Source organism: Mobula hypostoma, chromosome 19, assembly GCF_963921235.1.
Source record: "Mobula hypostoma chromosome 19, sMobHyp1.1, whole genome shotgun sequence".
NCBI lineage: Eukaryota > Metazoa > Chordata > Chondrichthyes > Myliobatiformes > Myliobatidae > Mobula > Mobula hypostoma.
The window spans coordinates 49005895-49033738 of NC_086115.1; the positions used below are offsets into that span (position 1 = coordinate 49005895).

The 27844-nt window shown below is 36.6% G+C and overlaps 1 protein-coding gene across 2 annotated transcripts in view; it reads right to left on the reverse strand.

Moving 5' to 3' along the window:
• Positions 1–27844, reverse strand: part of edrf1 (erythroid differentiation regulatory factor 1) — an 87503-nt gene that overhangs the window by 11586 nt on the left and 48073 nt on the right. For both annotated transcript variants that reach the window (XM_063071833.1, XM_063071834.1), the window contains 12 exons: positions 23932–24043; positions 22531–22800; positions 22201–22272; positions 20308–20458; positions 19278–19469; positions 18164–18364; positions 16223–16441; positions 15782–16008; positions 13625–13783; positions 9296–9445; positions 7742–7895; positions 6208–6323 (listed from right to left, as the gene is read on the reverse strand). In XM_063071833.1, coding sequence (XP_062927903.1) covers positions 6208–6323; positions 7742–7895; positions 9296–9445; positions 13625–13783; positions 15782–16008; positions 16223–16441; positions 18164–18364; positions 19278–19469; positions 20308–20458; positions 22201–22272; positions 22531–22800; positions 23932–24043 — 2023 coding nt within the window. The remainder of the gene's footprint in view (positions 1–6207; positions 6324–7741; positions 7896–9295; positions 9446–13624; positions 13784–15781; positions 16009–16222; positions 16442–18163; positions 18365–19277; positions 19470–20307; positions 20459–22200; positions 22273–22530; positions 22801–23931; positions 24044–27844) is intronic.

Genomic DNA, 27844 nt, shown 5'->3' on the forward strand with positions numbered 1-27844 from the left:
GAAGGAATATACGGAAACACGGAGAGTCCTGAAGGAAAACAACATCAGATTCCAGACCCTGTATCCAGCTCGGCTGAGAGTCTTTTACGACGAAGGGACAAAAACTTACGCTATGGTGGAGGAGGCAACGTTGGACCTGGCGGACCGGGGACTACCTATTAAAGTTATCACCCAACCGGAGTCACTACTGGAGAGGATTCGGCAGAAGTCGTGGCAGTCAGTGGGGCGAGGACGCTCCACTCGAACCAGAGTGTCAAACTACAAGGAAAAGCTGCAAATATTGACGCGAATGTACAGAGAATACAGATTAATTAAGAGAAATGACTGAAAAGAGTAAATCGGACTTAAAAGTAAAATGAAAACTGGTAACTGAAAATAAACTAGGCGGAATAACTTGAATGATAGCAATATGGTCGAGACATAAATAGGAGAAAATTCTCTATGATTATTCAAACTGCTGAGGGTCCTCTAACACAGGGTGGAGATAGAGGTTATCCCTCTGAACTGAGGCGGGTCGGTGCTCAGGCCTCACTGTGGGAAGTCGGGAAAAATTTTCAAATGTTATACGTTCAGAAATGTCTAGGGTGTGGTTATATGTCTTGGTTTACTGTTGAGAAGGGATTGCTTACTGTTTGGTTAGAAAAGGAGAGTGCTTTTTTTCTACTAGAGAAAAATGCAAACTGAATTGGTAAAAATAATTTCCTATAATGTTAATGGGGTTTTGAATCCAATTAAAAGAAATAAGATTATGTCTAAATTGAAAAAAGAGAGGGCTCAAATAGCTTTCCTCCAGGAAACACATATGAGCCAATCTGAACATGGAAAATTAAAAAGAATGGGCTTTAAGCATGTATTTTATTCATCATATAAATTGAGTCACAAAAGAGGGGTAGCTACTTTAATATCAAGTACTCTTAATTATGAACATATTTCAGAGACTAGAGACAAAGAAGGACGGTTTGTAAAAATCACAGGAAGAATAGAAGGTACAGAAATAACATTGAATATTTATGCTCCTCCAGGTAGTGAATGGTCATTTTATAGACACATTTTTGACCTAATGGTCAGTTCTCGAGGGGTAGTAATTTGTGGAGGGGATTTTAATATTAGATTAAATCCTATATTAGATTCTTCAAGAATAGTTACTCAGAATAAACCTCTGACTCGGAAAGTGAATTCATTGATGGAGGAGTTGGGAATCATAGATGTCTGGAGGGAATTACACCCTACTAGTAAAGATTATACATATTACTCTTTCCCTCATTCAGCCTATTCAAGGATAGACTATTTCTTTATCTTTAATACAGATAGACTCAGGATAAAAAACTGTAATATTGCAACAATTGATCTGTCAGATCATAGCCCAGTCTCTATGTCTCTAATCCTGGAAAGGAAAATGAGGAAAACACTATGGAGGCTAAACTCACATATACTCAATAACCCGAAAGTAATGGAGAGATTAAGGGGAGAAATCAAAGAATATCTAGACCTTAATGACATGGGAGAAACATCACCAGTGATTTTATGGGATACATTGAAAGCTGTACTGAGAGGGAAAATTATTTCCATTACTACTCACATGAAAAAAATAAATGCAGAAAAATTAGCAGACCTTCAAGGAAAATTAAAACAACTTCAAGTTGTAGATAGCAACAAAAGTAATTCAAATCGAAAACAGGAAATTAGGAAATTGCAAAGTGAAATTGATGATATTTATACGTTGGAAACTCAAAGAAATTTTCTTTACCTGAGACAAAAGAATTATGAAGTAGGAGGTAAATCAGCTAGATTATTAGCATATAAATTACGAAAACAACAAGCAGACAATACAATTCATAAAATAAAGAATCCAAAGACAAAGCTTGTGGAGAGTACAATAGGGAAAATTCAAGAGAGTTTTGAAACACATTATCGAGAGCTGTACTCTCAACCCCGGGCCCCCAATGAGCCATATATAGACAGTGTATTGAATTTTTTAGATCTACCTAAACTTACAGATTTACAAAATGAAAGTTTATTAGAACCAGTAACTGTCAAAGAACTGAACGTGGCCATCTCTAGGTTAAAGGCTGGAAAGTCCCCGGGTTCTGATGGGTTTACCTCAGAGTGGTACAAGTCCCTGAAGACACAGTTAGCCCTATTACTACTTAACACCTTTAATTGGATCTTGCAGAGAGGAGAAACTCCACCTTCCTGGAGAGAAGCGATTATTTCAGTTATTCCTAAAGAGGGTAAAGATAAACTAGAATGTGGCAATTATCAGCCAATTAGTGTTCTTAATTTAGATTACAAACTATTTACATCTATATTAGCGCGCAGATTGGAAAAGCTTTTACCTGGCCTAATCCATTTAGACCAGACTGGATTTATTCAACAAAGACAAACACAGGACAACATAAGGAGAACTCTGCACATATTAGAACAGGTTAATAAGAACGAGACAGAGACAATGGTAGTAGGATTGGACGTTGAGAAAGCTTTTGATTCAGTTAGTTGGGCATTCCTATACAGAGTGTTAGGAAGATTCGGCTTTCAAGAAAGGTTTATTAAAGTAATTCAGACTCTATATGACAGCCCTACAGCCCGAATTAAGATAAATGGGGACCTCTCTGACTCCTTCATTTTAGAGAGAGGCACTAGACAGGGATGCCCAATTTCTCCTTTCCTTTTTGCGCTATATATTGAACCACTTGCCCAACTAATAAGACAGAGCGAAATCGTAAAAGGTATCAAGGTGGTAGGGATTGAACAGAAAGTGGCGTTATTCGCAGATGATGTTTTGGTCTATCTGAGTGAACCAGAAAAATCATTTGTAGGATTGTTTACACTGTTGAATGACTTTGGGAAAATATCAGGTTATAAAATAAATGTAAAGAAAACACAGGTTATGTCCCTAAATTATACACCATCCAAAAAATTGCAGGATACATACGATCTTAAGTGGGAAGCTAAATCATTAAAATATTTAGGAATAACCCTGCCGAGGGATCTTTCAACACTGTCACAGGTAAATTATGGGCCATTAATCTCAGAGATAAAAGCAGATATGCATAGATGGAATCTTATCCCCTTTTTAAGTTTAAATTCAAGGATAAATACTATAAAAATGAATATTCTTCCTCGGTTATTATATCTTTTCCGTACTTTACCAGTGGAGGTGGATGATAATCAATTCAGGGAATGGGACAAATGGATTTCCCGCTTCATTTGGCAAGGAAGGAAACCTAGAATTCGATATAACACCTTACAGTTAGGGAAGGAAGGAGGAGGTATGGTTCTTCCTTGCCTGAGAAATTAATTTTATGCCTCACAGATAACCCCTCTGTTATATTGGTGTAATAGGGAATATAAGGCTAGATGGAAGGAAATAGAATTTGGATTAGTTGACAGTTTTCCTCTTCAGGCCTCAATAGCTGACAAAGGATTGATGGCCCAGTTGGAAAAATTCAATAATGCTTGGATAAATCTTACATTAAAAGTATGGCAGAAGGTGGTTAATTCATGTGGAATTAATAACATGTTAAAACTCTTTAGATGGTGTGCATATGATACCGAATTCCTTCCCAACAGAGGAGATAAAAGATTTGAGCTATGGATAAAGAAAGGTCTTACAACCTACCTCTCATTTATAGATAAAAGAGTATTACAAAGTTTCCAAATCCTGCAGGACAAACATGGCCTAGAACATAATGACTTTTTTAGGTACCTTCAAATATGAAACTATGTTAACCAGAGTTGTAGATATACAGACCTATCAACAGTAGAATTAGAATTTTTCAAGGTTCTGAATTCGGCTTGCAGTTCAATACCTAGTAAATCAGTTTCTCGTCTATATAATGCACTCTCCCATGCTAAAAATGTAAATACACTGTATATTAAAGAGAAGTGGGAGAAAGAAGCGGGGTTGGTACTTTCAGAGGAGGCTTGGGGGAAAATCTGCAGCTTTCAATGGTCCTTGACTAATTCTTTGACTTGGAGAGAACATTGTTGGAAAAACATTATAAGATACTTCAAGACCCCATATCAGGAAAAATATAAAGATACAAATGTGATGTGTTGGAGAAGGTGCGGCTCCAAGGAGGCAAATCATTTTCATATTTTCTGGGATTGCCCTAAATTAAGTCTATTTTGGGAAGGTATTCATAGAACATTAGTTAAGGTACTTAGGTCCCAGATACCTCTGAACTTTGAGATGCTCTATTTGGGGCATGTATTGTTCCTTGAACAGAAGGAAGATATAAAGTTGCTGCAGGCCCTCTTAGCGGCAAGTAAGAAATCAATCACTAGAAAATGGCTAAATCCAATACCACCTACATTAGAAGATTGGTACGAAATTATCTTGGAAATATTTAAAATGGAAAAGTTGACTTACTCCCTGAGAACTCAAAAAGAAACATTTTATCAAATCTGGAATAAATGGATTGAATATATAACCCCAATGCGAGCAGACTTTAGATGACTCTCCTAATGATTTATATTGCTCTTCTCATCAACACAGTAATATTGCTAACGTAAGCACCCCTAGTCTAAATGTTTGGTTTTTTTTGGAAAATAGAGAATTAACACAAGTAAAGGGAAAGATTTGGGAAAGGGATAAAAAAAAAATGAAAAAATTAAGTAAATAAGTACATAGGGATTGGATAATTATGTCTGCGGGCAGGAACAAGCACGAACAAATTGGGATATAAACACCTACAATGGTTGGTATATAGGCTTGTATGCAACATTTTGGACCAGTGGAAATGGTCCAGAAGGGTTGTATGGAAACTATTATTACCATTTTTCTTAACTAATTTCATTACTTAGCCTAATAGGTTAGATTTACCACAGTACATAATTATCTATTTAAATGTTTATTTTCCTTTTATATCATCTCAATGTGTACTTAAGAATGTATAAATAATTGTAGTTTTATACATATAAAAAAATGGAAAAGGTTATATGTGTGAAAAAAGTACATGATAATTGTGAATTCCTTATCCAAATAAAAATAAAATTAAAAAAAAAGAAACATATAAAATCCTAAAGGGATTGGACAGGCTAGATGCAGGAAGGTTGTTCCCGATGTTGGGGAAGTCCAGAACGAGGGGTCACAGTTTGAGGATAAAGGGGAAGCCTTTCAGGACCGAGATTAAGAAAAACTTCTTCACACAGAGAGTGGTGAATCTGTGGAATTCTCTGCCACAGGAAACAGTTGAGGCCAGTTCATTGGCTATATTTAAGAGGGAGTTAGATATGGCCCTTGTGGCTAAAGGGATCAGGGGGTATGGAGGGAAGGCTGGTACAGAGTTCTGAGTTGGATGATCAACCATGATCATACTGAATGGCGGTGCAGGCTCGAAGGGCCGAATGGCCTACTCCTGCACCTATTTTCTATGTTTTCTATGTTTCTAACTAGTGTCAGTTAAACACTACACAATGCTTACAGTGAACAGTTAAGTAGTATCAGTTGCGTGTGTTTATGTTCAAAAACAGTGATTTTTGTCACAGATAGCTGGCGAGAAATAAGCAGCAAGATAATTTAGAATAGTTTTGCTCACTGTGGTTTCAAGCATTCAAGTTCAGAAATACCAGAAATGACTGGTAGTGAAAATGAAACAATTTCACTACTTCAAGTTAAAAAAATACGAAGAATTAAGGTATCATCATGAATGTTACAATGAAAAAGTCAAAGGATGCAATTGTTGAAACCATTGTATGGACATGGCTCATCATATGCACTAGGCGCCTGTGCTGATTTTTAAATTTATAATCAAAAAACACAGCAGTTTACACTGGATGAAATTCTCCGTCGATAACTATTAGCGACTACGGTTTTGTAGAACTGTAATAGTATTGTTTGCATTCTACTGCATTGTATTTCATTTAAATACATAATTTGTTATTCAGTTAAACAGCAGTTTGTCTTTTTTTATGTTTTTAACTATTTCCATGCAACTTCATCTAATTGGGACAGCTTCCTAATTGGGCCAAAATGTACTGATCCTGATGTGTCCCAATTAATTGGAATCCACTTGTTCATAAATAAATGTTGCTTGCTTTAATAAGTGCAGGATTTTAGGCACAGTCTCTCTTAGGTCTTTTTTGTCAGTATATCTGCATTTCAGTCCTGGATTTGACCTCACGAAAAAAAGAATGCACTAGCTTCCTGCATTACCCAGTTTTTTTCCCACAATTGCTCTACTAAAGTTATTTAAAAATAGTTACCCGTTCTTGAGCACACGAAAGTTCACTTTGGATCAGTTGAAATGGATATTCTGAATTAACAATTACATCCAATGCTCCTGAGAGTGTCTTTAACTTTGATGTATTGCTATTCTGATCTGCAAATGGAGAAAAGAAAACTTCACTACAATGGCATATGGGCATTCTTTTAAAAAATAAAGGATACTAACACAAAGACAAATTATAGATAAATATATCTGCTTTAATTTAAAATTAAATTAAATAAATGCTTTAATTTCTAAAAACAATTATTTAAAAGGAAGCAATTTGTACCTGAATTTTATTAACAAAACTGCTTGCTGGTTGAAAGTAATGAACAAAAATTATTCTCCCCAAGTGAAAACAAGTTATTCTACTCATCAAAAAAAAACAGATTGGGAGAATGTTGGGTGAAATTGATTATAATCCAAAGTTGCCCTTTCACTGAACTGTTCCCACAATCTACAGACCCACTTTCAAGGACTTTTCATCTCATATTCTTGATTTTATTGCTTAATTATTATATAATGTTATTATTTATTTTTGTTTCTTTCATTTTGTATTTGCAGTTTGCCTTTTACACACTGGTTGTCCACCCATCCTGTTGACTGATGTCTTTCATTGAATCTATTGTGTTTCTTATAATTATTGTAAATGCCCACTAGAAAAAGAATCTCAAGGTTGTACATGGAGACATGTATACTTTGACAATAACCTTAATTTAAACATCTGAACGTTGAGAAGTTTTTAAATAATCTATGTCAGTCAAGCCCGTAGCAGGAAACTAAAATGGCCTTTTTTGGGCATCATTTCTCCCCCCCTCACACTAGAATATGGCTTTAACTGTGTGGAATATCTGTGTGCTGGTTAAATTCAAATTGCTTTCAGCAAAACTAGCCTAAGATAATGCACCTCAAATTGGCAGCTCTGCAAAAAAAAAAGAAAACCTTATACAATTATTACTCTACTTTAAATCTTTTCAGGATTCCATAAAATTATATTAGCTGTTCATTCCTTAAACATGATAAAATTGCGCATCAAGTAGAAAGACAATAACGTTGATCCTGCCACTTACTCCTGCACCATTCCACATATTACATTATTACAGTCATATACAACAGTAGATACGCTTTCAAGTTATAAATTCTAATTAACCAAGGATGAACATCAGCAGATGACCCTGAACACTGCTTCCCAACCTCTGAATAGTCTTCTAATACTGGTTATCTAATAAACCAAGATCTCAATCAATATTACACCTCAAACATGTTATGGAAATGCATGCATTGGAGGACTAGGATGCATGCATTAATGTGGGACAGCTAGTCAATACAAAGATGATCTGTGGTTTATCAGTTATTAGTGTATCAGTTATTCATTTAAGCTCACCTTCACTTTATTATGCCATGGAGCCTTACCAAGGGGTCCGTGGCTCAGAGGCTGGGAATCCCTGCTCAGGAACCCTACCCACTAATTATGGAATAACTTTTTTTAAAACATTAATATTCAGCTGTCGGAGAACTTAGTATTTACTTACTTGCCATTTGAAACTCTGAAAATGCAACCCGTTCCAACTGAACTCGCAGAAGCTCACAAGGTGCATCTTTCAGCAAATGAAACAATTTTACAGCCTTGTTGTAATGGAGCTCAGCCAAACTGCGGTACTGCTTACGGAAATGATCATCGCCAACCTGTATTTAATTTTTGTTTATAACAAAATATGATAGCACATAGTCAGTTAAAACATTTATGTTTTCATGGAGGATAGTTTGTTTAAACCAATGAGAACCCTTTTTTCCAGATTCATTAAATACCAAGTGGAGGTGGAAAGGTTCTCAGAATATCTCTGCCGCTCCCTCCCTCTACCTTTCTTGTACTGTAGCTTAATTTTAAAATATATCTGTGCATTGCATTCTGGAATTCCCCATTTGTGACATCATGTCAGCGCCAAAAGAAAAACTTCACATTTCAGGGGTTTGGGGATTTTGGATTTTCAGATAAGGGGTACTGTAATGGTTTCCTCTGGTGGAAATCTTGCATAAAATCTGTTGGAATTCTTTGTGGAAATAACATCCAAGATGGACAAAGAAGGGTCAGTAGAAGTTTACTTGGATTTTCAGAAGGCCTTTATCAAGGTGCTGCACATGAGGCTGCTGAACAAGATAGGAGCCCATGGCATTACAGAAAAGAAAATCTCAAGGACAGAAAACTGGCTGATTAGAAGGAAGGGTAGGAATAAAGGGCCCTTTTCTGGTTGGCTGCCAGTGACTAGTGGTGCTGCTTGACAGAATTGATGTCTTTGCGGCTAGGTTTGCGTATGGTATGAAGATAGGTGGAAGTGCAGGTAATGCTGAGTAAGCAAAGTCTGTAGAAGGATGTGGATTAGGAGAATGGCCAAATAAATAGCAAATGATTAGTGTTTGCTGATACACTTTGGCAGCAGGAATAAAGGTGTAGATTATTTTCTAAATGAGAAGAAAATCAGAAATCAGAGTTGCAAAGGGACTTGGGAGTCCTCGTGCAGGATTCTCTTACGGTTACCTTGCAAGTTGACTCGGTGGTAAGGAAGGCAAATGCAATGCTCGCATTCATTTTGAGAGGATGAGAATACAAAAGCCAAGATGTAATACTGAGGCTTTATAAAGTACTGGTTGACCATACAGAGTATTGCGAGCAGAGAGCACAGCCTCAGAATAAAAGGATATCCCTTTAGAATGGAGATGAGGAGGGATTTCTTTAGCCAGAGGGTAGTGAATCTACGGAATTCATAGCCACAGGTGGTTTTGGAGGCCAAGTCATTTAGGTATATTTAAGGCAGAGGGTGTTAAGTTCTTGATTAGTAAGGGCAAAGGTTACAGAGAGAACACAGGAGATTGGTGCTTTGAGAGATAATAGCCATGATGGAATAGTGGAGTAGACTCAATGAGCCGAATAGCCTAATTCAGCTCCATTATGTCTTATGGTCTTTGTCGATCTCTGTTTACAGGTTTAAAATCTATCTGTAGGTATTTCAGGAAATAAAGCTTTAATTGAGTTGCAAACTAAAACTTACTATGATTGAAAACATACTTACATTAAAATTGCAAATTACCTGGTTTCTGAGGGAATTATGGTACATGGAAGCAAGTCTATGATGAATAGTTGCAGCCCGATATTGACATAAAGGTTGTCTTACAGATTCTGTATGTATATCACAGTACTTAAGAGACTTCATCATGAAATCAGCAACTTCTCTTTCAATCTGTAAAATGGTAAGAAACAGCCCACATTATTGATCAAGATTCCAACTACAGATCAGAGAAGCAGGGTTACTAAAAGGCAGTCAGCACAAGTTAAATCATATAGGGGGATTAAAAAAACCCAGCAACTTTGACCTATCAGAATCAGGTTTAATATCACTGGCACATGTCATGAAATTTGTTGTTATTTCAAGTCACAAATTGATTTTGTTAAAGAAATTATTACATTGATCCAACCATTATAACACAATTACCTTCACAGCCGAAAAGACAGCAATAATCAAAAGAAATACGTGGAATGCAACTTTTTTTCTTAAACCAATTTTCTCTCCTTACAGTTCACTACTAAATGCTAATTTTGGCTACTTTGCAGTTTTGTTCTGAAATGCTTATGGTCTAATGAGAACATTACACAAGATATAATTTGGTATTTTTAAAAGGAACACACACAGCTATATTATCCAATGAATGATGAATTATTTTTGCCTTTTCAGTTCTAAATTGTTACATCTGCACCTCAGTCCAGCAGTCCCCAACCACCGGGCTGCGGACCGGTAACGGGCCGCAAAGCATGTGCTACCGGGCCGCGAGGAAACGATACGAGTCAGCTGCACCTTTCCTCATTCCCTGTCACGCACTGTTGAACTTGAACATAGGGTTGCCAACTGTCCCATATTTGCCAGGACATCCCGTATATTGGGCTAAATTGGTTTCTCCCATATGGGACCGCCCTTATCCCGTATTTCCCCCGCTAAGGTACAGCGTTCCTATGAAACCTTTCATAAAGTGAAGAGGCAATTACCATTAATTTATATGGGAAAAATTTTGAGTGTTCCCAGACCCAAAAAATAGCCTACCAAATCATGCCAAATAACATATAAAACCTAAAATAACTCTAACATATAGTAAAAGCAGGAATGATATGATAAATATACAGCCTATATAAAGTAGAAATAATGTATATATAGTGCAGTCGGGAAAATTAAGCCAAAATCGATTTGTGAAAAAAAAAATCGGCATGTACGCGCATGGCACACAGGTGCCCGCGCAAGGCTTCATGGTCATGGTAGTCTTTTTGGGGTAAACACAAGTGTCCCAGGATTTGACCGCTACTTTTGTCCCTTATTTGGGAGTGTGAAAGTTGGCAACCCTAACTGTAAAAGACATGTTGAAGTGAGTTTAACCCTACTTGAACACCACCCCCCACCCCGGTCGGCCAGTCCGCAAGAATATTGCCAATATTAAACCAGTCCGCGGTGCAAAAAAGGTTGAGTACTCCTGCTTTAGTCAATTTAGCCAAAATTTGTTAGAGCAAAGAATCTTGCTCTTAATTAAAAAGTCTTCCTTCCGTATTAAGCAAATAACTTTTCACAGAAAATGGGCCTTTAAAGTGCAACATAAAAAAAGTCCTGTGAAGGGTTTCAGGGATTTTGGTGGATGCTGACATCTGGTAGTTCTTGAGAGGATTAAATCTTCTAGGACCCACCACCCCATCTCAGAATCACCACCTGTCCTCTTCCCACAGTGGTATCCATCAAGTATTAGGCATAGGTGGAATCTTAATTTGTTACAGAAACCTGGAAGCAATCAGTAAAATGTAGAGAGCTCTCAGTAGTCCTGAAGCTTTTATCACAAAATGCTGATTGGCTTTGACAGAAGCTGGGATATAGCTGACAGCACCTTGTCTTCTGTCAATTTTTTTTAAAAAAGGAAGCGAAGAGTTTTTTTTAAATAAACAACTGAGATAATTTTTAAAAAGTACTAAAACTGATGTGATTAAAAATAATTACAAAATTAAACCCAAAAATCTATTAAGAATCTATCATTAAGTCTTGAAATTTCAAGCTCCAATCAGGCTTGAAACTCAGTTCATGCTAATAGCTGCTCCTTTCTCCATTACCACACATAAAATGGAGTGAATTGTGTCAGCTCTCCCCTAACTTAATGGGATAGTGCCAGAAAAATATCAAGAACAGTGAAATCAGATGAAAAACAAAACAACAGGGGATGGATTGTAGCAAGGGAAGACCAAAATAAACAAAGGTAAAATTTAATTAACCTGAAGAGGAATAGATAAAGTGGATAGCCAGCGCCCCTTCCCCAGGGCACCACTGCTCAATACAAGAGGACATGGCTTTAAGGTAAGGGGTGGGAAGTTCAAGGGGTATATTAGAGGAAGGTTTTTTACTCAGAGAGTGATTGGTGCATGGAATGCACTGCCTGAGTCAGTGGTGGAGGCAGATACACTAGTGAAGTTTAAGAGATTACTAGACAGGTATATGGAGGAATTTAAGGTGGGGGCTTATATGGGAGGCGGGGTTTGAGGGTCGGCACAACAGTGTGGGCCGAAGGGCCTGTACTGTGCTGTACTATTCTATGTCTATGAAGGAATTTCAACTTCTAATCAAGTCAGTTTTAGTTCTCATTATTCCACTCTTCCACACAGCTAGAGTTGAATAGATTTGTAGAAGCAAATTCCATTATTTAAAGCAGTGGCCCCCAACCACCATGTCGCAAAGCATGTGCTACCAGGCCGTGAGGACACGATATGATTTGGTGATATGAAACAATATGAGTCAGCTGCACCTTTCCTCATTCCTTGTCACGCACTGTTGAACTTGAACATAGGGTTGCCAACTGTCCTATATTAGCCAGGACATCACGCATATTGGGCTAAATTGGTTTGACCCGTATTTCCTCCGCTAAGGTACAGCGCTCCTATGAAACTGTTCGTAAGCCGAAATGGCGTAAAGCGAAGAAGCAATTACCATCAATTTATATGGGAAAAATTTTTGAGTGTTCCCAGACCCAAAAAATAACCTACCAAATCATACCAAATAGCACATGAAACCTAAAATAACACTAACCTATAGTAAAAGTAGGAACGATATGATAAATACTCAGCCTGTATAAAGTAGAAATAATGTATGTACAGTGTAGTTTCACTTAACAGATTCGGGAAGATTAAGCCAAAACCGATTTGGAGAGAAATAAAAATTGGCACGTACACGCATGCACACACAGGTGCCCGCGCAAGGCTTCATGGTTATGGTAGTCTTTCTTGGGTCAAACACAAGTGTCCCGTATTTGACTGCTACTTTTGTCCCTTATCCCTTACTTGGGAGTGAGAAAGTTGGCAACCCTACTTGAACTACCAACACCCCCCCCCCACCCCTGCCCTGGGCCAATCGGCCGGTCCGCAAGAATATTGTCAATATTAAACTGGTCCGTGGTGCAATAAAGGTTGGGGACCCCTGATTTAAAGGGTATTAATCAGGTTAACATTTCTATATGTAATGAATATTTATTGTAAACATTTCTTGAAACACATGGAGATTTTAGGTGGGCAGTAACACTTAAATGGGGCACGGGTGTTCCATAAACAGACAATTCAGAACTTAAGATGCAATTCTGCCTTGTCACAAATTGCTTGATTAGTTACATTAATAACTATGTGCACTAAAATTGTTGTTTTAAGTAAATGAATCAATAGTTAAGGTGTATTATTTTCATTTTATTTTATTTGCTGCCATTAATCATTCTAGATTAGTTGTTTTGCATGATACTGGTTACAGAAAAATTAGAAGGCTACTGAAACTTTAATCCATGGCTTTATACACAGGGATTTAACCATTTTAATGATCAAGTCAGTATCCATAAAATCTCTGCCAAATACTTTACTAAATTTCTGCCAACATATGCTACGTCACGATGCGCCAGACATCCCTGCGCTCGTCTGGCTTCAAAACCAGAAACACTATGCCATCAGCGTTGCAGAAGGGGCGTTACAACTAAAATAAAATAGAATGAAGATTTTTTTCAGAAGGTAAATCATTTGGGACCTGCTTCTCTGCAGCAATCTGTGGTGGCAAGCATTGTGCGGACAGCATTGTTACTGGTTGTCATTTCATAATAATAACTATTTTCAAATATTGGATTAAAGTAAAACATGGCTATATGGGCAACAAAAGGTAATACTTCCAGAAATCATGCAGTCATAGAATAGTACATTTGGAAGAAAAATAAACAATGGTTAAGATATAGCCGCAAGAAAATGAATCCCAGGGTTGTATATGGTGACAGGTATACTTTTATATTGTAACTAATGAAACAGATTGAAAATAGGTAGCAGTAGATTACAAAGCCACAAAATGCATTCCCCACCCCCCCCGCCCCGATACCTGTTCCTGAGCTTTTCTTGACAATGGAGCATAATCTTGTTCTAGTGTTGCCATTGTAAAATAAGTTGTTGACAGCTCCCATTTCACAGAATCCCAAACAGCTGGATGGTTCTCCCACCTAGTGAGTGATCGCATTGCTCTTAGATAATAATCCACAGCCTAAAAGTAAAATAAGAATTTTCAGGCAGGATCCATTAATCAAAAATGTAAATTATATAGCATTCTTAGATGTTAACTCATACGAATGAAGACAATATTTGGAAGTCAGTGACAATCTCAGTCATATAACATTTTCATTCCAGGGTTTTATTTTAACTTTGAGCAGAGCACCTGATAGCACATTTAATTAATATTTTCATTATGTGATTAATGTAATCTTATTTTACAAATAAAAACTTTCCTATTCACAATTTTAATATTTAAATTTATATCACTTCTTCAAATGGTCACAGGGTAGCTGCAGGACTACAAAGAGGTGACGAGTCTTAGACTTAAGAGTTGTTCTCTATTAAATTAACTAACACCCACTGTGGTATTAGAAAAAGACCTCATGTTACAATTTGCCCTGATCCTTGCAGGTTCACAAGTCTTGGCCAGGATATTAAGAGATTGGCTTTTATAACTACATCCTCGCTATGACTCAAGCGTAACATCATTTGAAAAACAGAAAGAATAAAATTTATGGAACGTGAGACATTTATAGATTTCAAAAACTATTCTTGTTTTAACAAGCAATTATGTAAAGATATAAAGTGAAAAGAATTTTAAAAAAACAATTTTTGCTGGGAAACAATGATATGACCATATTTTATGCTCTTCTATGTAAATGGAAAAGGTCAATAAATGTAACATTATCAATGTTAAACATCCTGTCATTAAATTTTTAAAGAATATACCTTTCATTGCCCTGATTAATACAAAATCTTATTGATGCCTCAGTAATTGAGATGGAAAGCACATGCACGTTATAACTGGTCCTGGATTCTCATTCAGACCTTTAAAGGAAATGTCTGTTTTCCTTTTCAAAATACATTTGTGGACATCTATAATTCAGATTCCCTTTCAGATATACATGGGGAACGTGTTAAAAGACCATAAAAAATTATTATATGCAGCAAACAAAAATAGTCTAATTCCATTAGTCCATCGACTCTTTGGGCTTTGACTGCAGCTTGGCACCATTGGAAAGTAAATGAGTACAAGTGTTCTCTCAAATGAATTGTGGGAATTGTGTAAAAAGTGCAATCTTTGACATACATCCTTAACTAATTAAACAGACAAATCTTTACTGAGACACATACAGAATCTGCATCAGCAAGTATAAAGTAGAATATTTAATTCTACTCTGTACAGTCCCTTCAAAAGCTAGCAAATTAAAAATACCATTTTTGTTAGCCTATGAGATAAACCAAGTGAAAAATGGTTAGAATAAGTTGACATTTAAAATATCCAACAGTAAACTAAATTCAAAAGGAATAAGTCTCACTTTTCAGTAGTAGACTGGGCCTGACCACATCAATTACGGATAAATTTACACATTAAATTGCACATCAGAATCTTACCTGCCTTACTTACAATATAAATGGATTTGTATCTTCATGCATTTGAATGACAAGTTATTTGGCGAGCAATTTCCTGACTTTCACATTTAACACAATTAAAGTGGATGGGGAAAATACTTCCAGCTTGTTTTATCAATTATATGTGCCAACAACCTCTCAAAACAGCATTTCTTCTTCAAAATTTAAACAGTTAAAAATTAATGTGGCTATGACGAGTTGGAAAAACCACTACCCTTCACATCATGAAAGTGAGCATGACTTTAGGATTACTGCACGCTTAGACAATGTGTGAAGTAAAGGAGCCTGCTATGAGCCCAGCTGAATGGATTGCTTTACACAAGCATACAAGGAGAACAACATCATGGAGCTCAAAATGAGTCATGTGAACGATAGGACTGCCACTTGTGGAGGGAAGTCAAAAACACTCAGCACCAATTTTCATGAGGTACCTTTTTTGTATGTGCTTTTAACTAATCTCCCCTATGTGATAAAACTCCAATGGCCAGATCTGAACTTAACTTGTGTAATTCTGAAAATACGACTCAATACTTCAAAAATAGACAAAGTAAGGTAAGGTAAACCATTTAAGACATACTTTGTTATAATACAAGGCTTCCTCAGGTGAAAATTCTCCTCGTTTCAAATTGCTTCCAGTACTTGCATGTGCCTGTGCACAAAGTCGCATCAATCTTCCAGTATTGCAGAGCAATAAAGCGGTATTGGTTGCATCCTCTATGGTCTCAAAATCTTGAATTCCATTTTCAAAATAGGAAAAGCTTTTCTTCCAAAGCTCTTGTTCTAATGCTGTGATGCTTTTGCTTGCTGAATTGGATAAAATATTAATGCTATAAGCATTTTATTAATTGCAATCATATTTAACACATGTACCAAATACATTAATTTTTCCAATTTTTAAAAAATTGTATTTTCCAATATCAGAAAACAGCAACATGGTTTTGAAGAGTTTTCTGTTAACCTGAAAGCCACAAACAACAAGTGTGTGGTCTAAAATGATAATTAACTTAAGCATTTTTACCTGTTCCTTCAGTTTGAATAGCAGCAGCCTGATTCATGTAGTAAACTCCGATTTCATTTCTGCTATTGCCTAATCTTTTTAACACTTGCATATGTTGCTCCACAACATGAACTTTCTGATCACAGGAACGGAGTAGCTCATTTGCTGATTCATAGCATTTGCAGCTAACTGAAAGTTGGTATTCCAGATCCATATAAAGCTCTGTAGCCCAGCTGAAAGCTGGAATAATGAGAATATTACAATTCAAATCAGTGGGAGAAAATGCAAAACCATAGATTAAAAATAGTCAATTAGAGATGCTAGAAACAGTGACCCAGAATTTATTGTACTCCATAATAGCTTATAGCAATGATGAATTTACTGGCATAAACTTCTTATCCAAAGTCATCCACATACAAATAATTTGGGGAGTAGAACTGTAAAGTTAGTCCTATCCAGAAATGTGATGAAAAGACAGCTGGTTGTCAAAACAGTCAAGTACATTTATAAATTTGAGGTTAGACCAGTGCAGTACTTGGCATTCTACTTAGTTGAAAGGAAAAAGGCAACTTCAAGAAAATTATATAGACTTGAAATACTTTACTTGAAAATTTTTCGCTAAACGGTTTCAAGTTATATATTTCATACAGTTTTCAAAATTACATTTTTCATGTTTTAACTGCAAACATCTACTTGGTGGTGAATATAACTCAATTAATGTATCAAGTTATTCCCAGTTATATAGTCTTTTCAAGTGTGATACACACATGTATAATTTTGAACTATGTTTAGAAAATTAAATATATCATCAGGTTAAATCCAGTACCTACTGGATGTCCCATGATTTGATTTGATATGAATGAATGAATGAATGAATGAATGAATGAATGAATGAATGAATGAATGAATGAATGAATGAATGAATGAATGAATGAATGAATGAATGAATGAATGAATGAATGAATGAATGAATGAATGAATGAATGAATGAATGAATGAATGAATGAATGAATGAATGAATGTATGTATGTATGTATGTATGTATGTATGTATGTATGTATGTATTTATTTATTTATTTATTTGATAAAAGATTCCAGTAAAGCAATTGAAAACAATTGCATTAAGGAATTAATTCAGAGCAACTTTTATCTTGAAGCTGTGCCCCTCCATTCAAATGAGTCCCTAATATTGCACCAGGTCTAATCCAGCGCAGCTAAATCCAGATGTCAGATGGCAGCTGATGGGAAGAAATTAATGTCCCATTATCAGAACGTAACACAGTTCTGGTCAAATACTCTAGAATAATTGCCGAGGAAATACTTGAACTTCACAATTCATTGCTAGCAAAGAGAAACTTGATGTTAGTGCAGTCAGGGAAAAGCTGACAATGATTAGCTAGCAAGTTTAGAATTTGCACACACGTACGTACAATGGCCAAGTTCAATTACACCGAAGACAGGTCAGTGGATGATAATCAGATCATTCTACATCAGGACCCATAGTAGTTCACCATTGAGGGCAAGGCCAGCAAAGACCAGGGACATAATCTAGCGTCTTCCTGCTGTCCACGTTGTTTACTCATAACCATGAATATGATTTTAAGCAAATCTGGAAGTACCAATTCACTCCAGATGAAGCAAAATACCTATAATCATCCAAACTGACTCAAATTTTGCAATTCATTTACCCTAGAAGCAAGATCTGGCCTTAAGATCAATTCAAAAGGGTCTGAATGCCTGATTATCTGTGGAATAACAATCTAAAGACATGACATCATTGGCATTCCACTATTGATCACACTATGCAAAGGAGTAAACATTGGAATTGAAGTGCTTTCGAGTTACAGATATATTAAAGCATTCTTTGCTGCTGTAGCTGAAAGAAATGTATGGAGTTATATTTATTTTAATTATACAGTTTCAGTCTTTAATTTTGCACAAATATAAAAGATGAAAACCAACCTTGGCAACTAGACTCTCTGTGGAGACTATGCAAAATTTCCTGGTCCTCTTTGGATTGGTAGTTATATTCCTCCTGATATGCTGCTCTATTACTTGCATTTTGCGCTAACATTAATTGAATGTCACCATTAAGTGTCAAGCACTGACTGAGAAAGAATAAGACCTCAGGTGACAAGTTACTAATAAGGCAGCAGTACGCATCTATCAAAAGAAATACAAAGTAAATGTTAACACATAATACATGGATCCAAGACATCATATATCCCAATAATTTCTCTATTGCAGTACTCAGATAGTTCAGCACCTGCATACTGCTGTACAGAAAATATCGTTCATTTCCTCCATTTTCTGCTATTTCCCCACTATTGTAACATTATAAATTTACTAAAGCATAACATTAAAAGCAGCCTTACATCATTTGTCAAAACTGGAACAGCTGACAAATAAAACCACCATTCCTTAGCACATTTTTCTTAGCTCTAAGGTCCAAAATTTTCAACAAAATTTCCAACTGTGGAACTTCAGCTTGTTAGGTTATTGCTGCGGCAAAAGGCTTGCTTATTGTTGAATGTCCGCTCTCCATCATAAATAGACTACTTCCCACAGCCAAGGACTGATAGGTGACCTTGGGAACAAACTGAGTTGGTACAGCCATTTAACAAAATTATGGTTGAGCCATTATGAAACCATGTATACTTACTCAACCACACTTCAAATCTTTTATTATAAATTGCAAACATGGATTTAAAATCAACTATCTGGCATTAACTACTGATTATACAGCTTTCAGAGCTCTTACGTTCTTTGAAAATTGAAAGATTAATACAAGTTATTTTATAAAATTAGCAGCTTTTAAGATAGATAATAATCAAAGATCCCATTAAATTTTCTGTAGTTAACTATGCCATTATCTGTAGTGTCAATTCTATTTAGCTGAAATCAGTGACAATAACTGGTAAAAGGCTATGATTAAAAAATGATAATTATATTCTAACTACAGTTAATATCCCTCCATAAAATTTGCCAGATGAGTGAATAATAAGCCATTTACCATTTTAAATCCACACTACATTTTCATAAGAGTATGACATTAACCATATAGCCACCTACTTACCAAGTGACTGTAAAGCAAGTTTAATGTATCTTAAAGCTCTACCATACTTTTGCAGAGCAGTAGCTGCATCTGATAGAACAAAATAAGCTCTTGAAGCTTTGAAGATGAGATTTAATTTCATTTGATACTGCCACGTGTTTGGTATCATTCCAGACTGACTAGGAAGCTTAACTGTATCATGAACCGGACCCACTGTCAAATAGAGTAGTAAAAAACAAAAAATAAAACTTTGTGCACTTGTCAGAAATTAAGAATTTTAAAATTAAAATAACTGCTAATATACTTAACAGCTCAGAAGTTTAACATGGTTTTCAGACAAAGTAATCTTAAGTAGGGAGATGACAATCTGTGACAAAATTAAAATTTAACTTTGATTTTATTTTAAATTTGAACAAACGTTGTGACCGCAAGAAATTTAGAAAATGAAGATAAAAATTGAGAACATAAATTGCAATGTCTGCAAATGAACAAAGCATATAGAAAGTCTAAATACAATATTAAATGCAGTTTTAGCATATTCAAGCACTGTATGTTTGCATCTAAAAACAAGCTTGAAATTAAAGAGACAATACTTCTAAATGATTCAATGCAAGAAACTACAAATGCTAGAATTAGAGCAACACGCATCAAAGTTGTTGGTGAACGCAGCAGGCCAGGCAGCATCTCTAGGAAGAGATACAGTCGACGTTTCAGGCCAAGACTCTTCGTCAGGACGACCAGCAACTTTGATGTGTGTTGCTTGAATTTCCAGCATCTGCAGAATTCCTCGTGTAATGCTGGAATTAGACTAATCTACTGGAACAGCATATTTAGTGGGAAAAGGAGTCGTCAATGTCTTGGGTTGAAACCCTGCAACCTCAATAAAATATTAACTTGCTTTGATCTGCAGCCTCATATTTACAAAAAAAAAAATCCAAATAGTTATGAAATAGTACCTTTTGGTATCATAGTATTAAAAAATACAAGAGTAAATAGAAATAATAATGTAGCAAAATGAATTATGAGGTAGTCAAGATGATTTTTTTTTTACCTTTATCTAGAAACAGAGCAATTTGTTTTTGAAGAGCTTTGTGACCTGTGCATTCTGATTCATCTGCATACTTCAGAGGGATTGGAATACTTGGATCAGCAGCTGGGAGATCGCTCTCCTTTTTAATACTCCCATCAACAGCTTTCAGTCCCTATAAATAATCAGCTTAATTAAGATTAGAAAAACCAGTCTTCAAAGTGAACATAAATGAGAAAGGCTGCGCAATTTGATCTCTACACTCAGTGTTGCATCTACCATTACATCTGTTATACAATTTCCTAGATGTGACAACCATTGTTGGTAGAATCTCAGGCAGTGACGAGAGGACATACAGGAGTGAGATATACCAACTAGTGGAGTGGTGCCACAGCAACAACCTGGCACTCAACGTCAGTAAGACGAAAGAGCTGATTGTGGACTTCAGGAAGGGTAAGACGAAGGAACACATACTAATCCTCATAAAAGGATCATAAGTGGAGAGAGTGAGCAGTTTCAAGTTCCTCAGTGCCAAGATCTCTGGGGATCTAACCTGGTCCCAACATAGCGATGGAGTTATGCAGAAGGCAAGACAGCGGCTATACTTCATTAGGAGTTTGAAGCGATTTGGCATGTCAACAAATACACTCAAAAACTTCTATAGTTGTACCATGGAGAGCATTCTGACAGGCTGCATCACTGTCTGGTATGGGGGGGGGGGAGGGGTGGTGGGGGGCTACTGCACAGGACCGAAAGAAGCTGCAGAGGGTTGTAAATCTAGTCAGCTCCATCTTGGGTACTAGCCTACAAAGTACCCAGGACATCTTTAGGGAGCGGTATCTCAGAAAGGCAGTGTCCATTATTAAGGACCTCCAGCACCCAGGGCATGCTCTTTTCTCACTGTTACCATTAGGTAGGAGGTACAGAAGCCTGAAGGCACATACTCAACGACTTAGGAACAGCCTCTGCCATCCAATTCCTAAATGGACATTGAATCCTTGGACAATACCTCACTTTTTTTTAATAAATATACAGCATTTGTTTTTTGCACATTTTAAAATCTATTCAATATACGCACACTGTAATTGGTTTACTTGTTTATTTATTATCTTTTTTATTTTTCTCTCCTAGATTGTGTATTGCATTAAATTGTTGCTGCTTAAGTTAACAAATTTCACGTCACATGCTGGTGATAATAAACCTGACTGAGTAAATATACTTAACATTTACATTATCAATTAAAACTCGATTGGCAGCAACACATCCAAAGTGCTGAAGGAACTCAAAAAGTAAGGCAGCATCTATGGAAGGGAATAAACAGTCCATGCTTCGGCCAAGACCCTTCATCAGGGCAGGAAAAGAAGGGGCAAAAGCCAAAATAAGGTTGGGGAAGGGGGAGAAGTACAACCTGTGAAGTGATAGGTGACACCAAGTGAGGGGTAAGTAGGTGGGTGAGAGAGGGCAGATGAATTAAGAAGCTGGGAGTTGAGGTGGAAAAGGTAAAGGGCTGAAGAAAAAGCAATCTAATAGGAGGGGACTATGGACCACTGAAGAAAGGGAAGGAGGAGAGAAAGACTTGCTTAGTAGTAGGATCCTATTGTAGATGGCAGCGATTACAGAGAATTATGAGCTGGATAGATAGGCTCGTGGAGTGATAGGTATTACTCAATTCCCAAATAAAATTAGAGAATTTTTTTTGCCCAAGGAAAATGGAACTTTGAAAATGAGATTTTAAATGAAATCCAGGTTCTACTGTTGATATACGGCCATTAACAAGCATGGCAAACCTAGTTTTCCATATTTGTGTGTCACTATGGTAAGCCTTGCACCATTCAGCAACTATCTGTAATGTGCACAATTGTAAAGCCAATTCAGAAAAGCAGAGAGGCATTTACACAAAGTAATTGTTTAAATTACCTCAAGAACATAATTGAGAACAACTCTACATCGCTCCTCCATGTCATGGCAAACCGGAAAGGCATAGCTGGACTTAAAAACAAAAATTAAGGGTAAAGATATTTTCAACTTAAAATCAATCTCATTAGTTTTGAAACTAATTATTCAGAAGGCTATATTATTTGTCTCTAATGCAAGCAAATCTGTTTCAAGAATTTATTTACTTAAGATGGACAAGTAATAAATGTGGTCTGTTACTGTACTTTTGAGTATAATATACACTTCTAACTAGTATTCATGAAGTTTGGAATATACATTTCCTTGCAACAAACATTAAAAATTTGCTCATACCCTTATCTGGTGTGTCGATTTGTACTTTTCAGGAACAGACAACTCGCCAACAGATCTAATGACAGCAACAGCTTTGCTATCATCTGAAGGATCAGAGCCATTGCTGAGTGAACCATTTTCATCACTGTCCTCTGGAAGATCCTCATCTTCACTATAACTATCATCAGAATTTTCATTCAGGGTTGATCCATTTTCATCTTGTTTTGGTGGCTCATTCAGTTGAAAAAGTTCTGAGATCATATAATTGGCTGAAGCAATAATCTGCACAAACTGAAATTTTAGTTGAAATAACAGTTAAACAGGAATGTGTTTCCTCATTTAATTCTGCTCAAACCTCCAACAATAAAATGTTTAATTTTTACAATTAAGGTTTGGACAATGGTGCATCATAAAGTCATTAACTGCAGAAATCTAATTTGATGAAGATCTCCACATCAAACCATTCCACTATCTGTAAAGTGCTTTAGAATATCCCAAATTCAAGAAAGGTACTATAAAAATACAAACAATTGTGTACACTACCCATGATGCTAGGAGAAAAGTTTCATCTAAAGTGTAATTTAATTAGGCATCGTTAGTCTTGTGAGACCATGGATTTGCACCTTGGAAGGTTTCCAAGGCGCAGGCCTGGGCAAGGTTGTATGGAAGACCGGCAGTTGCCAATGCTGCAAGTCTCCCCTCTCCATGCCACCAATGTTGTCCAAGGGATGGGCACTAAGGCCGATACAGCTTAGCACCAGTGTCGTCGCACAGCAATGTGTGGTTAAGTACCTTGCTCAAGGACACAACATGCTGCCTCAGCTGAGGCTTGAACTAGCGACCTTCAGATCACTAGACTAACGCCTTAACCACTTGGCCACGCTGCAACACTCTAAAGTGTAAAGCATCCAATAATTGATACATTTTAGAACTTGCAAACATAAATATTACAGGAAAGCCACATTTCTGGAAACCAAAGCTCAGTCCTTCAACTATCCTTAATGTATGGTACAATATTTTTCTTGGTTTTCTTAGAATCATATCGTTCCATGATCAAACACTACTAGTAACAAACACACTTTGTGCTATTAAGTGCCCAATCTGTCCCTCAGCAGCTCTGACAGCCAGCAAACCCTTATCCTTTGACTCACCTGCCATGTACATGGTTCTGTTATTCAATTACCAGCAATGCTAGGATTTCCTGCTCTACTAACCTCATTTACAATAAGCAATTAAACAATGGAAGACAACATGCACAAACCTGAGATGTGGCTTAATGAGTATTTTTGCACACAGGCATTTATGGCTTCAGTTTAAAGCAGCATAAATGTTTAAAAATAGGTCAGTGTACTAATTACTTTGATGGCAGAATTTTAAAAATAATTTCAGAGCCTACAAAGACCAACAAACAAAAAAATATACCTGGGGATGCTTTTCTTTGTCCAGTAATTTAATGCAGTTTAACAAGAGCATCCTTATGATCCCGTAATGTTTTCTGTTCTGAACTTTCTTCATCATCATGTTGCTAGCAACCCTGTAAACCGTAACACATGTTCATGCAAAGTCTTGGTTAATGTGCATTTGCAAAGCTCAACAGCTATTCAACAAAGAGCAAGTTTCACAGTTCTGTACTGTGTGTAATATATTGGATATTACGACTGACCTTAATGCTTATTCTTTTACATTTCTTTCATTTTACTGTGGAAGGGTGGTAGATGGATAACATATTGCAGAAATAGACCTACAACTTAGAAGCAGCAAAGTTTCTTTGGAAGGAAGTGTTGGGAAGATGTGGTCCACAATCTCAAGAGCTCTATTCTGACACTGCTAATCTCCATTTCATTCCTTGTTATCACAGCAATATCCATTTGTTATCTCACACCGCCTGTTCTCCTATGAACCATCTATTTAAACAATAAACTATCTTATTCAATTACCAAAGCCATTTTCAAGATCAACTTAACTGCCATTTGATCATACACATATGCAACCAAATGAAACAACATTCCTCCAGACCATAGAGCACCCACACAACATGCTTCACACACAGTATGTAGAGCAAAATATTAACTATAAATAAGATAAAATATAATCCAAAATGCATCCAGTAAGTACAGGACAGGTAAATAGCAAACAGCTTGCTGTCCTAGTGACAAGACCTTGATGGTAGCAGGGTATTCATTAGTCTCAAAGTCTGCGAGAAGAAGCTGTTACCAGATCTGACAGTTCTAGCCTTGATGCTTCTGTATCTCCTTCCTGCCGATTGTGGGTCAAAGAGATTATGGGATGGGTGGTAGGGATCTTCAACAATGGTAACAAAGGGACCCTTTATATGCAACTTCCCTGGCAAATATCACAAATGGGGGGGGGGGGGGAAGAGAGAAAGAGGGGATGGAAGGTAGACCCAGTGATCCTCAGTGGTTTTTAAATTGTCCTCAGTAGGTTTTCACGGCCTAATGCCTTGGAGCTTCTGTACCACACAATAATGCAGACAGGCAGGTCACTCTTGATGGTGCTCCTTTAGAGTGGGGGCAGGGAGCCTTGTACAGCTCAATCTCCTCAGAAAGTGTAGATATACAAATTATACAGAAAGTGTAAATATACATACACACAAATTTATATTACATGCTATACGTAATATAATATATACAGTGCCTGTAAAAAGTATACACCCCCTTGAAAATTTTCATAATTTATTGTTTTACAACATTGAAACAGTGGATTTAGTTTGGCTTTTATTCACACTGATCAACGGAAAAATACTCTTTCGTGTCGAAGTGATCTAAATTAATTACAAATAAAATACACAAAATGATTGATTGCACAAGTATTCACCTCGTTCAAGTCATCATTTAGTAGATGCACCTTGAGTCTGTGTGGATAGTTCTCAATCAGCTTTGCATATCTGGATGCTGCAATTTTTCCCCATTCTTCTTTACAAAACTGCTCAAGTTCTGTCAGATTGCATGGGGATTGTGAGTGAACAATCCTTTTCAAGTCTAGCCACAAATTCTCAGTTGGATCGAAGTCTGGACTCTGATTCGGCCACTCCAGGACTTGCTGCTTTTAAGGCATTCCTGTGTAGCTTTGGCTTTATACTTGGGGTTATCCGTCTGGAAAACAGATCTTCTCCCAAGTTGCAGTTTTCTTGCAGACTACATCAGGAATTTCCTGTATTTTGCCGCATTCATTTTACCCTCACCTTCACAAGCCTTCCAGGGCCTGCTGCAGTGAAGCATCCCCAAAACATGACACGGCCACCACCATGCTTCACGATAGGGATGGCGTGTTTTTGATGATGTGTGGTGTTTGGCTTATGTCAAATATAGTGTTTATTCTGATGGCCAAAAGGCTCAATTTTGGTTTCATCAGACCATGGAATCTTTTTCCAGCTGACTTCAGAGTCTACCACATGCCTTCTGGCAAATTCTAGCTAATTTTTCATATGAGCTTTTTTTCTCCAATAGTGGCTTTCTCTTTGCTACTGTCCCATAAAGCTGTGACTGGTGAAGCACTTGGGCAACAGTTGTACGCAGTCTCTCCCATCTCAAGCACTGAAGCTTATAACTCCTCCAGATATAGATCTCTTGGTGGCCTCCATCACTTGGTTCCTTCTTGCAGTCATTCAGTTTTTGAGGACGGCCTGTTCTAGGCAGATTTACAGACCATATTCTTTCCATTTCTCGACGATTGACTTAACTGTACTCCAGAGGATATTCAGTGACTTGGAAATTTTCTTGTATCCATCTCCTGACTTGTGCTTTTCTTTTTTTTTTGTTAAATTTTATTTTTATTCGGATAAGGAATTCACAAGTATCATGTACTTTTTTCACATGTATAACCTTTTCCGTTTTTTATATGTATAAAACTATAATTATTTATACATTCTTAAGTACACATTGAGATGATATAAAAAGAAATTAGACACTTAAATAGATAATCATGTACAGTGGAAATTCTAATCTATTAGGTTAAGTAATGGTATTAATTATTAAGAAAAATAGTAATAATAGTGGATTAGTAATATTTTCCATACATCTCTTCTGGAACATTTCTTCTGGTCCAAAATGTTGTATGTAAGCCTATGTAACAACCATTGTAGGTGTTTCTATCCTAACTTGTTCATACTTGCTCCTGCCCCCAAACATAATTATCCAATCCCTATGTACTTATTTACTTAATTTTAATCATTTTTTAATCCCTTACCCAAATCTTTTCCTTTACTTGTATTAATTCTCGATTTTCCAAAAAACAAAAACAGTAAACATTTAGACTAGGGGTGCTTACGTTAGCAATATTACTGATTTGATGAGAAGAGCAGTATAAATCATTAGGAGAGTCATCTAAAGTCTGCTCGCATTGGGGTTATATATTCAATCCATTTATTCCAGATTTGATACAATTTTTCTTTTGGAATTCTCAGGGAATAAGTCAACTTTTCCATTTTAAATATTTCCAAGATAATTTCGTGCCAATCTTCTAATGTAGGTGGTTTTGGATTTAGCCACTTTCTAGTGATTGATTTCTTACTTACCGCTAAAAGGGCCTGCAGCAACTTTATATCTTCCTCTGTTCAAGAAACAATACATGCCCCAAATAGAGGGTCTCAAAGTTCAGAGGTATCTGGGTCCTAAGTACCTTAACTAATGTTCTATGAATACCTTCCCAATATAGACTTAATTTAGGACAATCCCAGAAAATATGGAAATGATTTGCCTCCTTGGAGCCGCATCTTCTCCAACACGTCACGTTTGTATCTTTATATTTTTCCTGATATGGGATCTTGAAGTATCTTACAATATTTTTCCAACAATGTTCTCTCCAAGTCAAAGAATTAGTCGAAGACCACTGAAAGCTGTATATTTTCCCCAAAGCCTCCTCTGAAAGGACCAACCCCGCTTCTTTCTCCCACTTCTCTTTAATATACAATGTGTTTACATTTTTAGCATGGGAGAGTGCATTATATAATCAAGAAACTGATTTACTAGGCATTGAACCGCAAGCTGAATTAAGATTGTTGAAAAATTCTAATTCTACTGTTGATAGGTCTGTATATCTGCAACTCTGGTTAACATAATTTCGTACTTGAAGATACCTAAGTAAGTCATTATGTTCTAGGCCATGTTTGTCCTGCAGAATTTGGAAACTTTGTAATACTCTTTTATGTATAAATGAGAGGTAGGTTGTAAGACCTTTCTTTATCCATAGTTCAAATCTTTTATCTCCTCTGTTGGGAAGGAATTCGGTATCATATGCACACCATCTGAAGAGTTTTAACATGTTATTAATTCCACATGAATTAACCACCTTCTGCCATACTTTTAATGTAAGATTT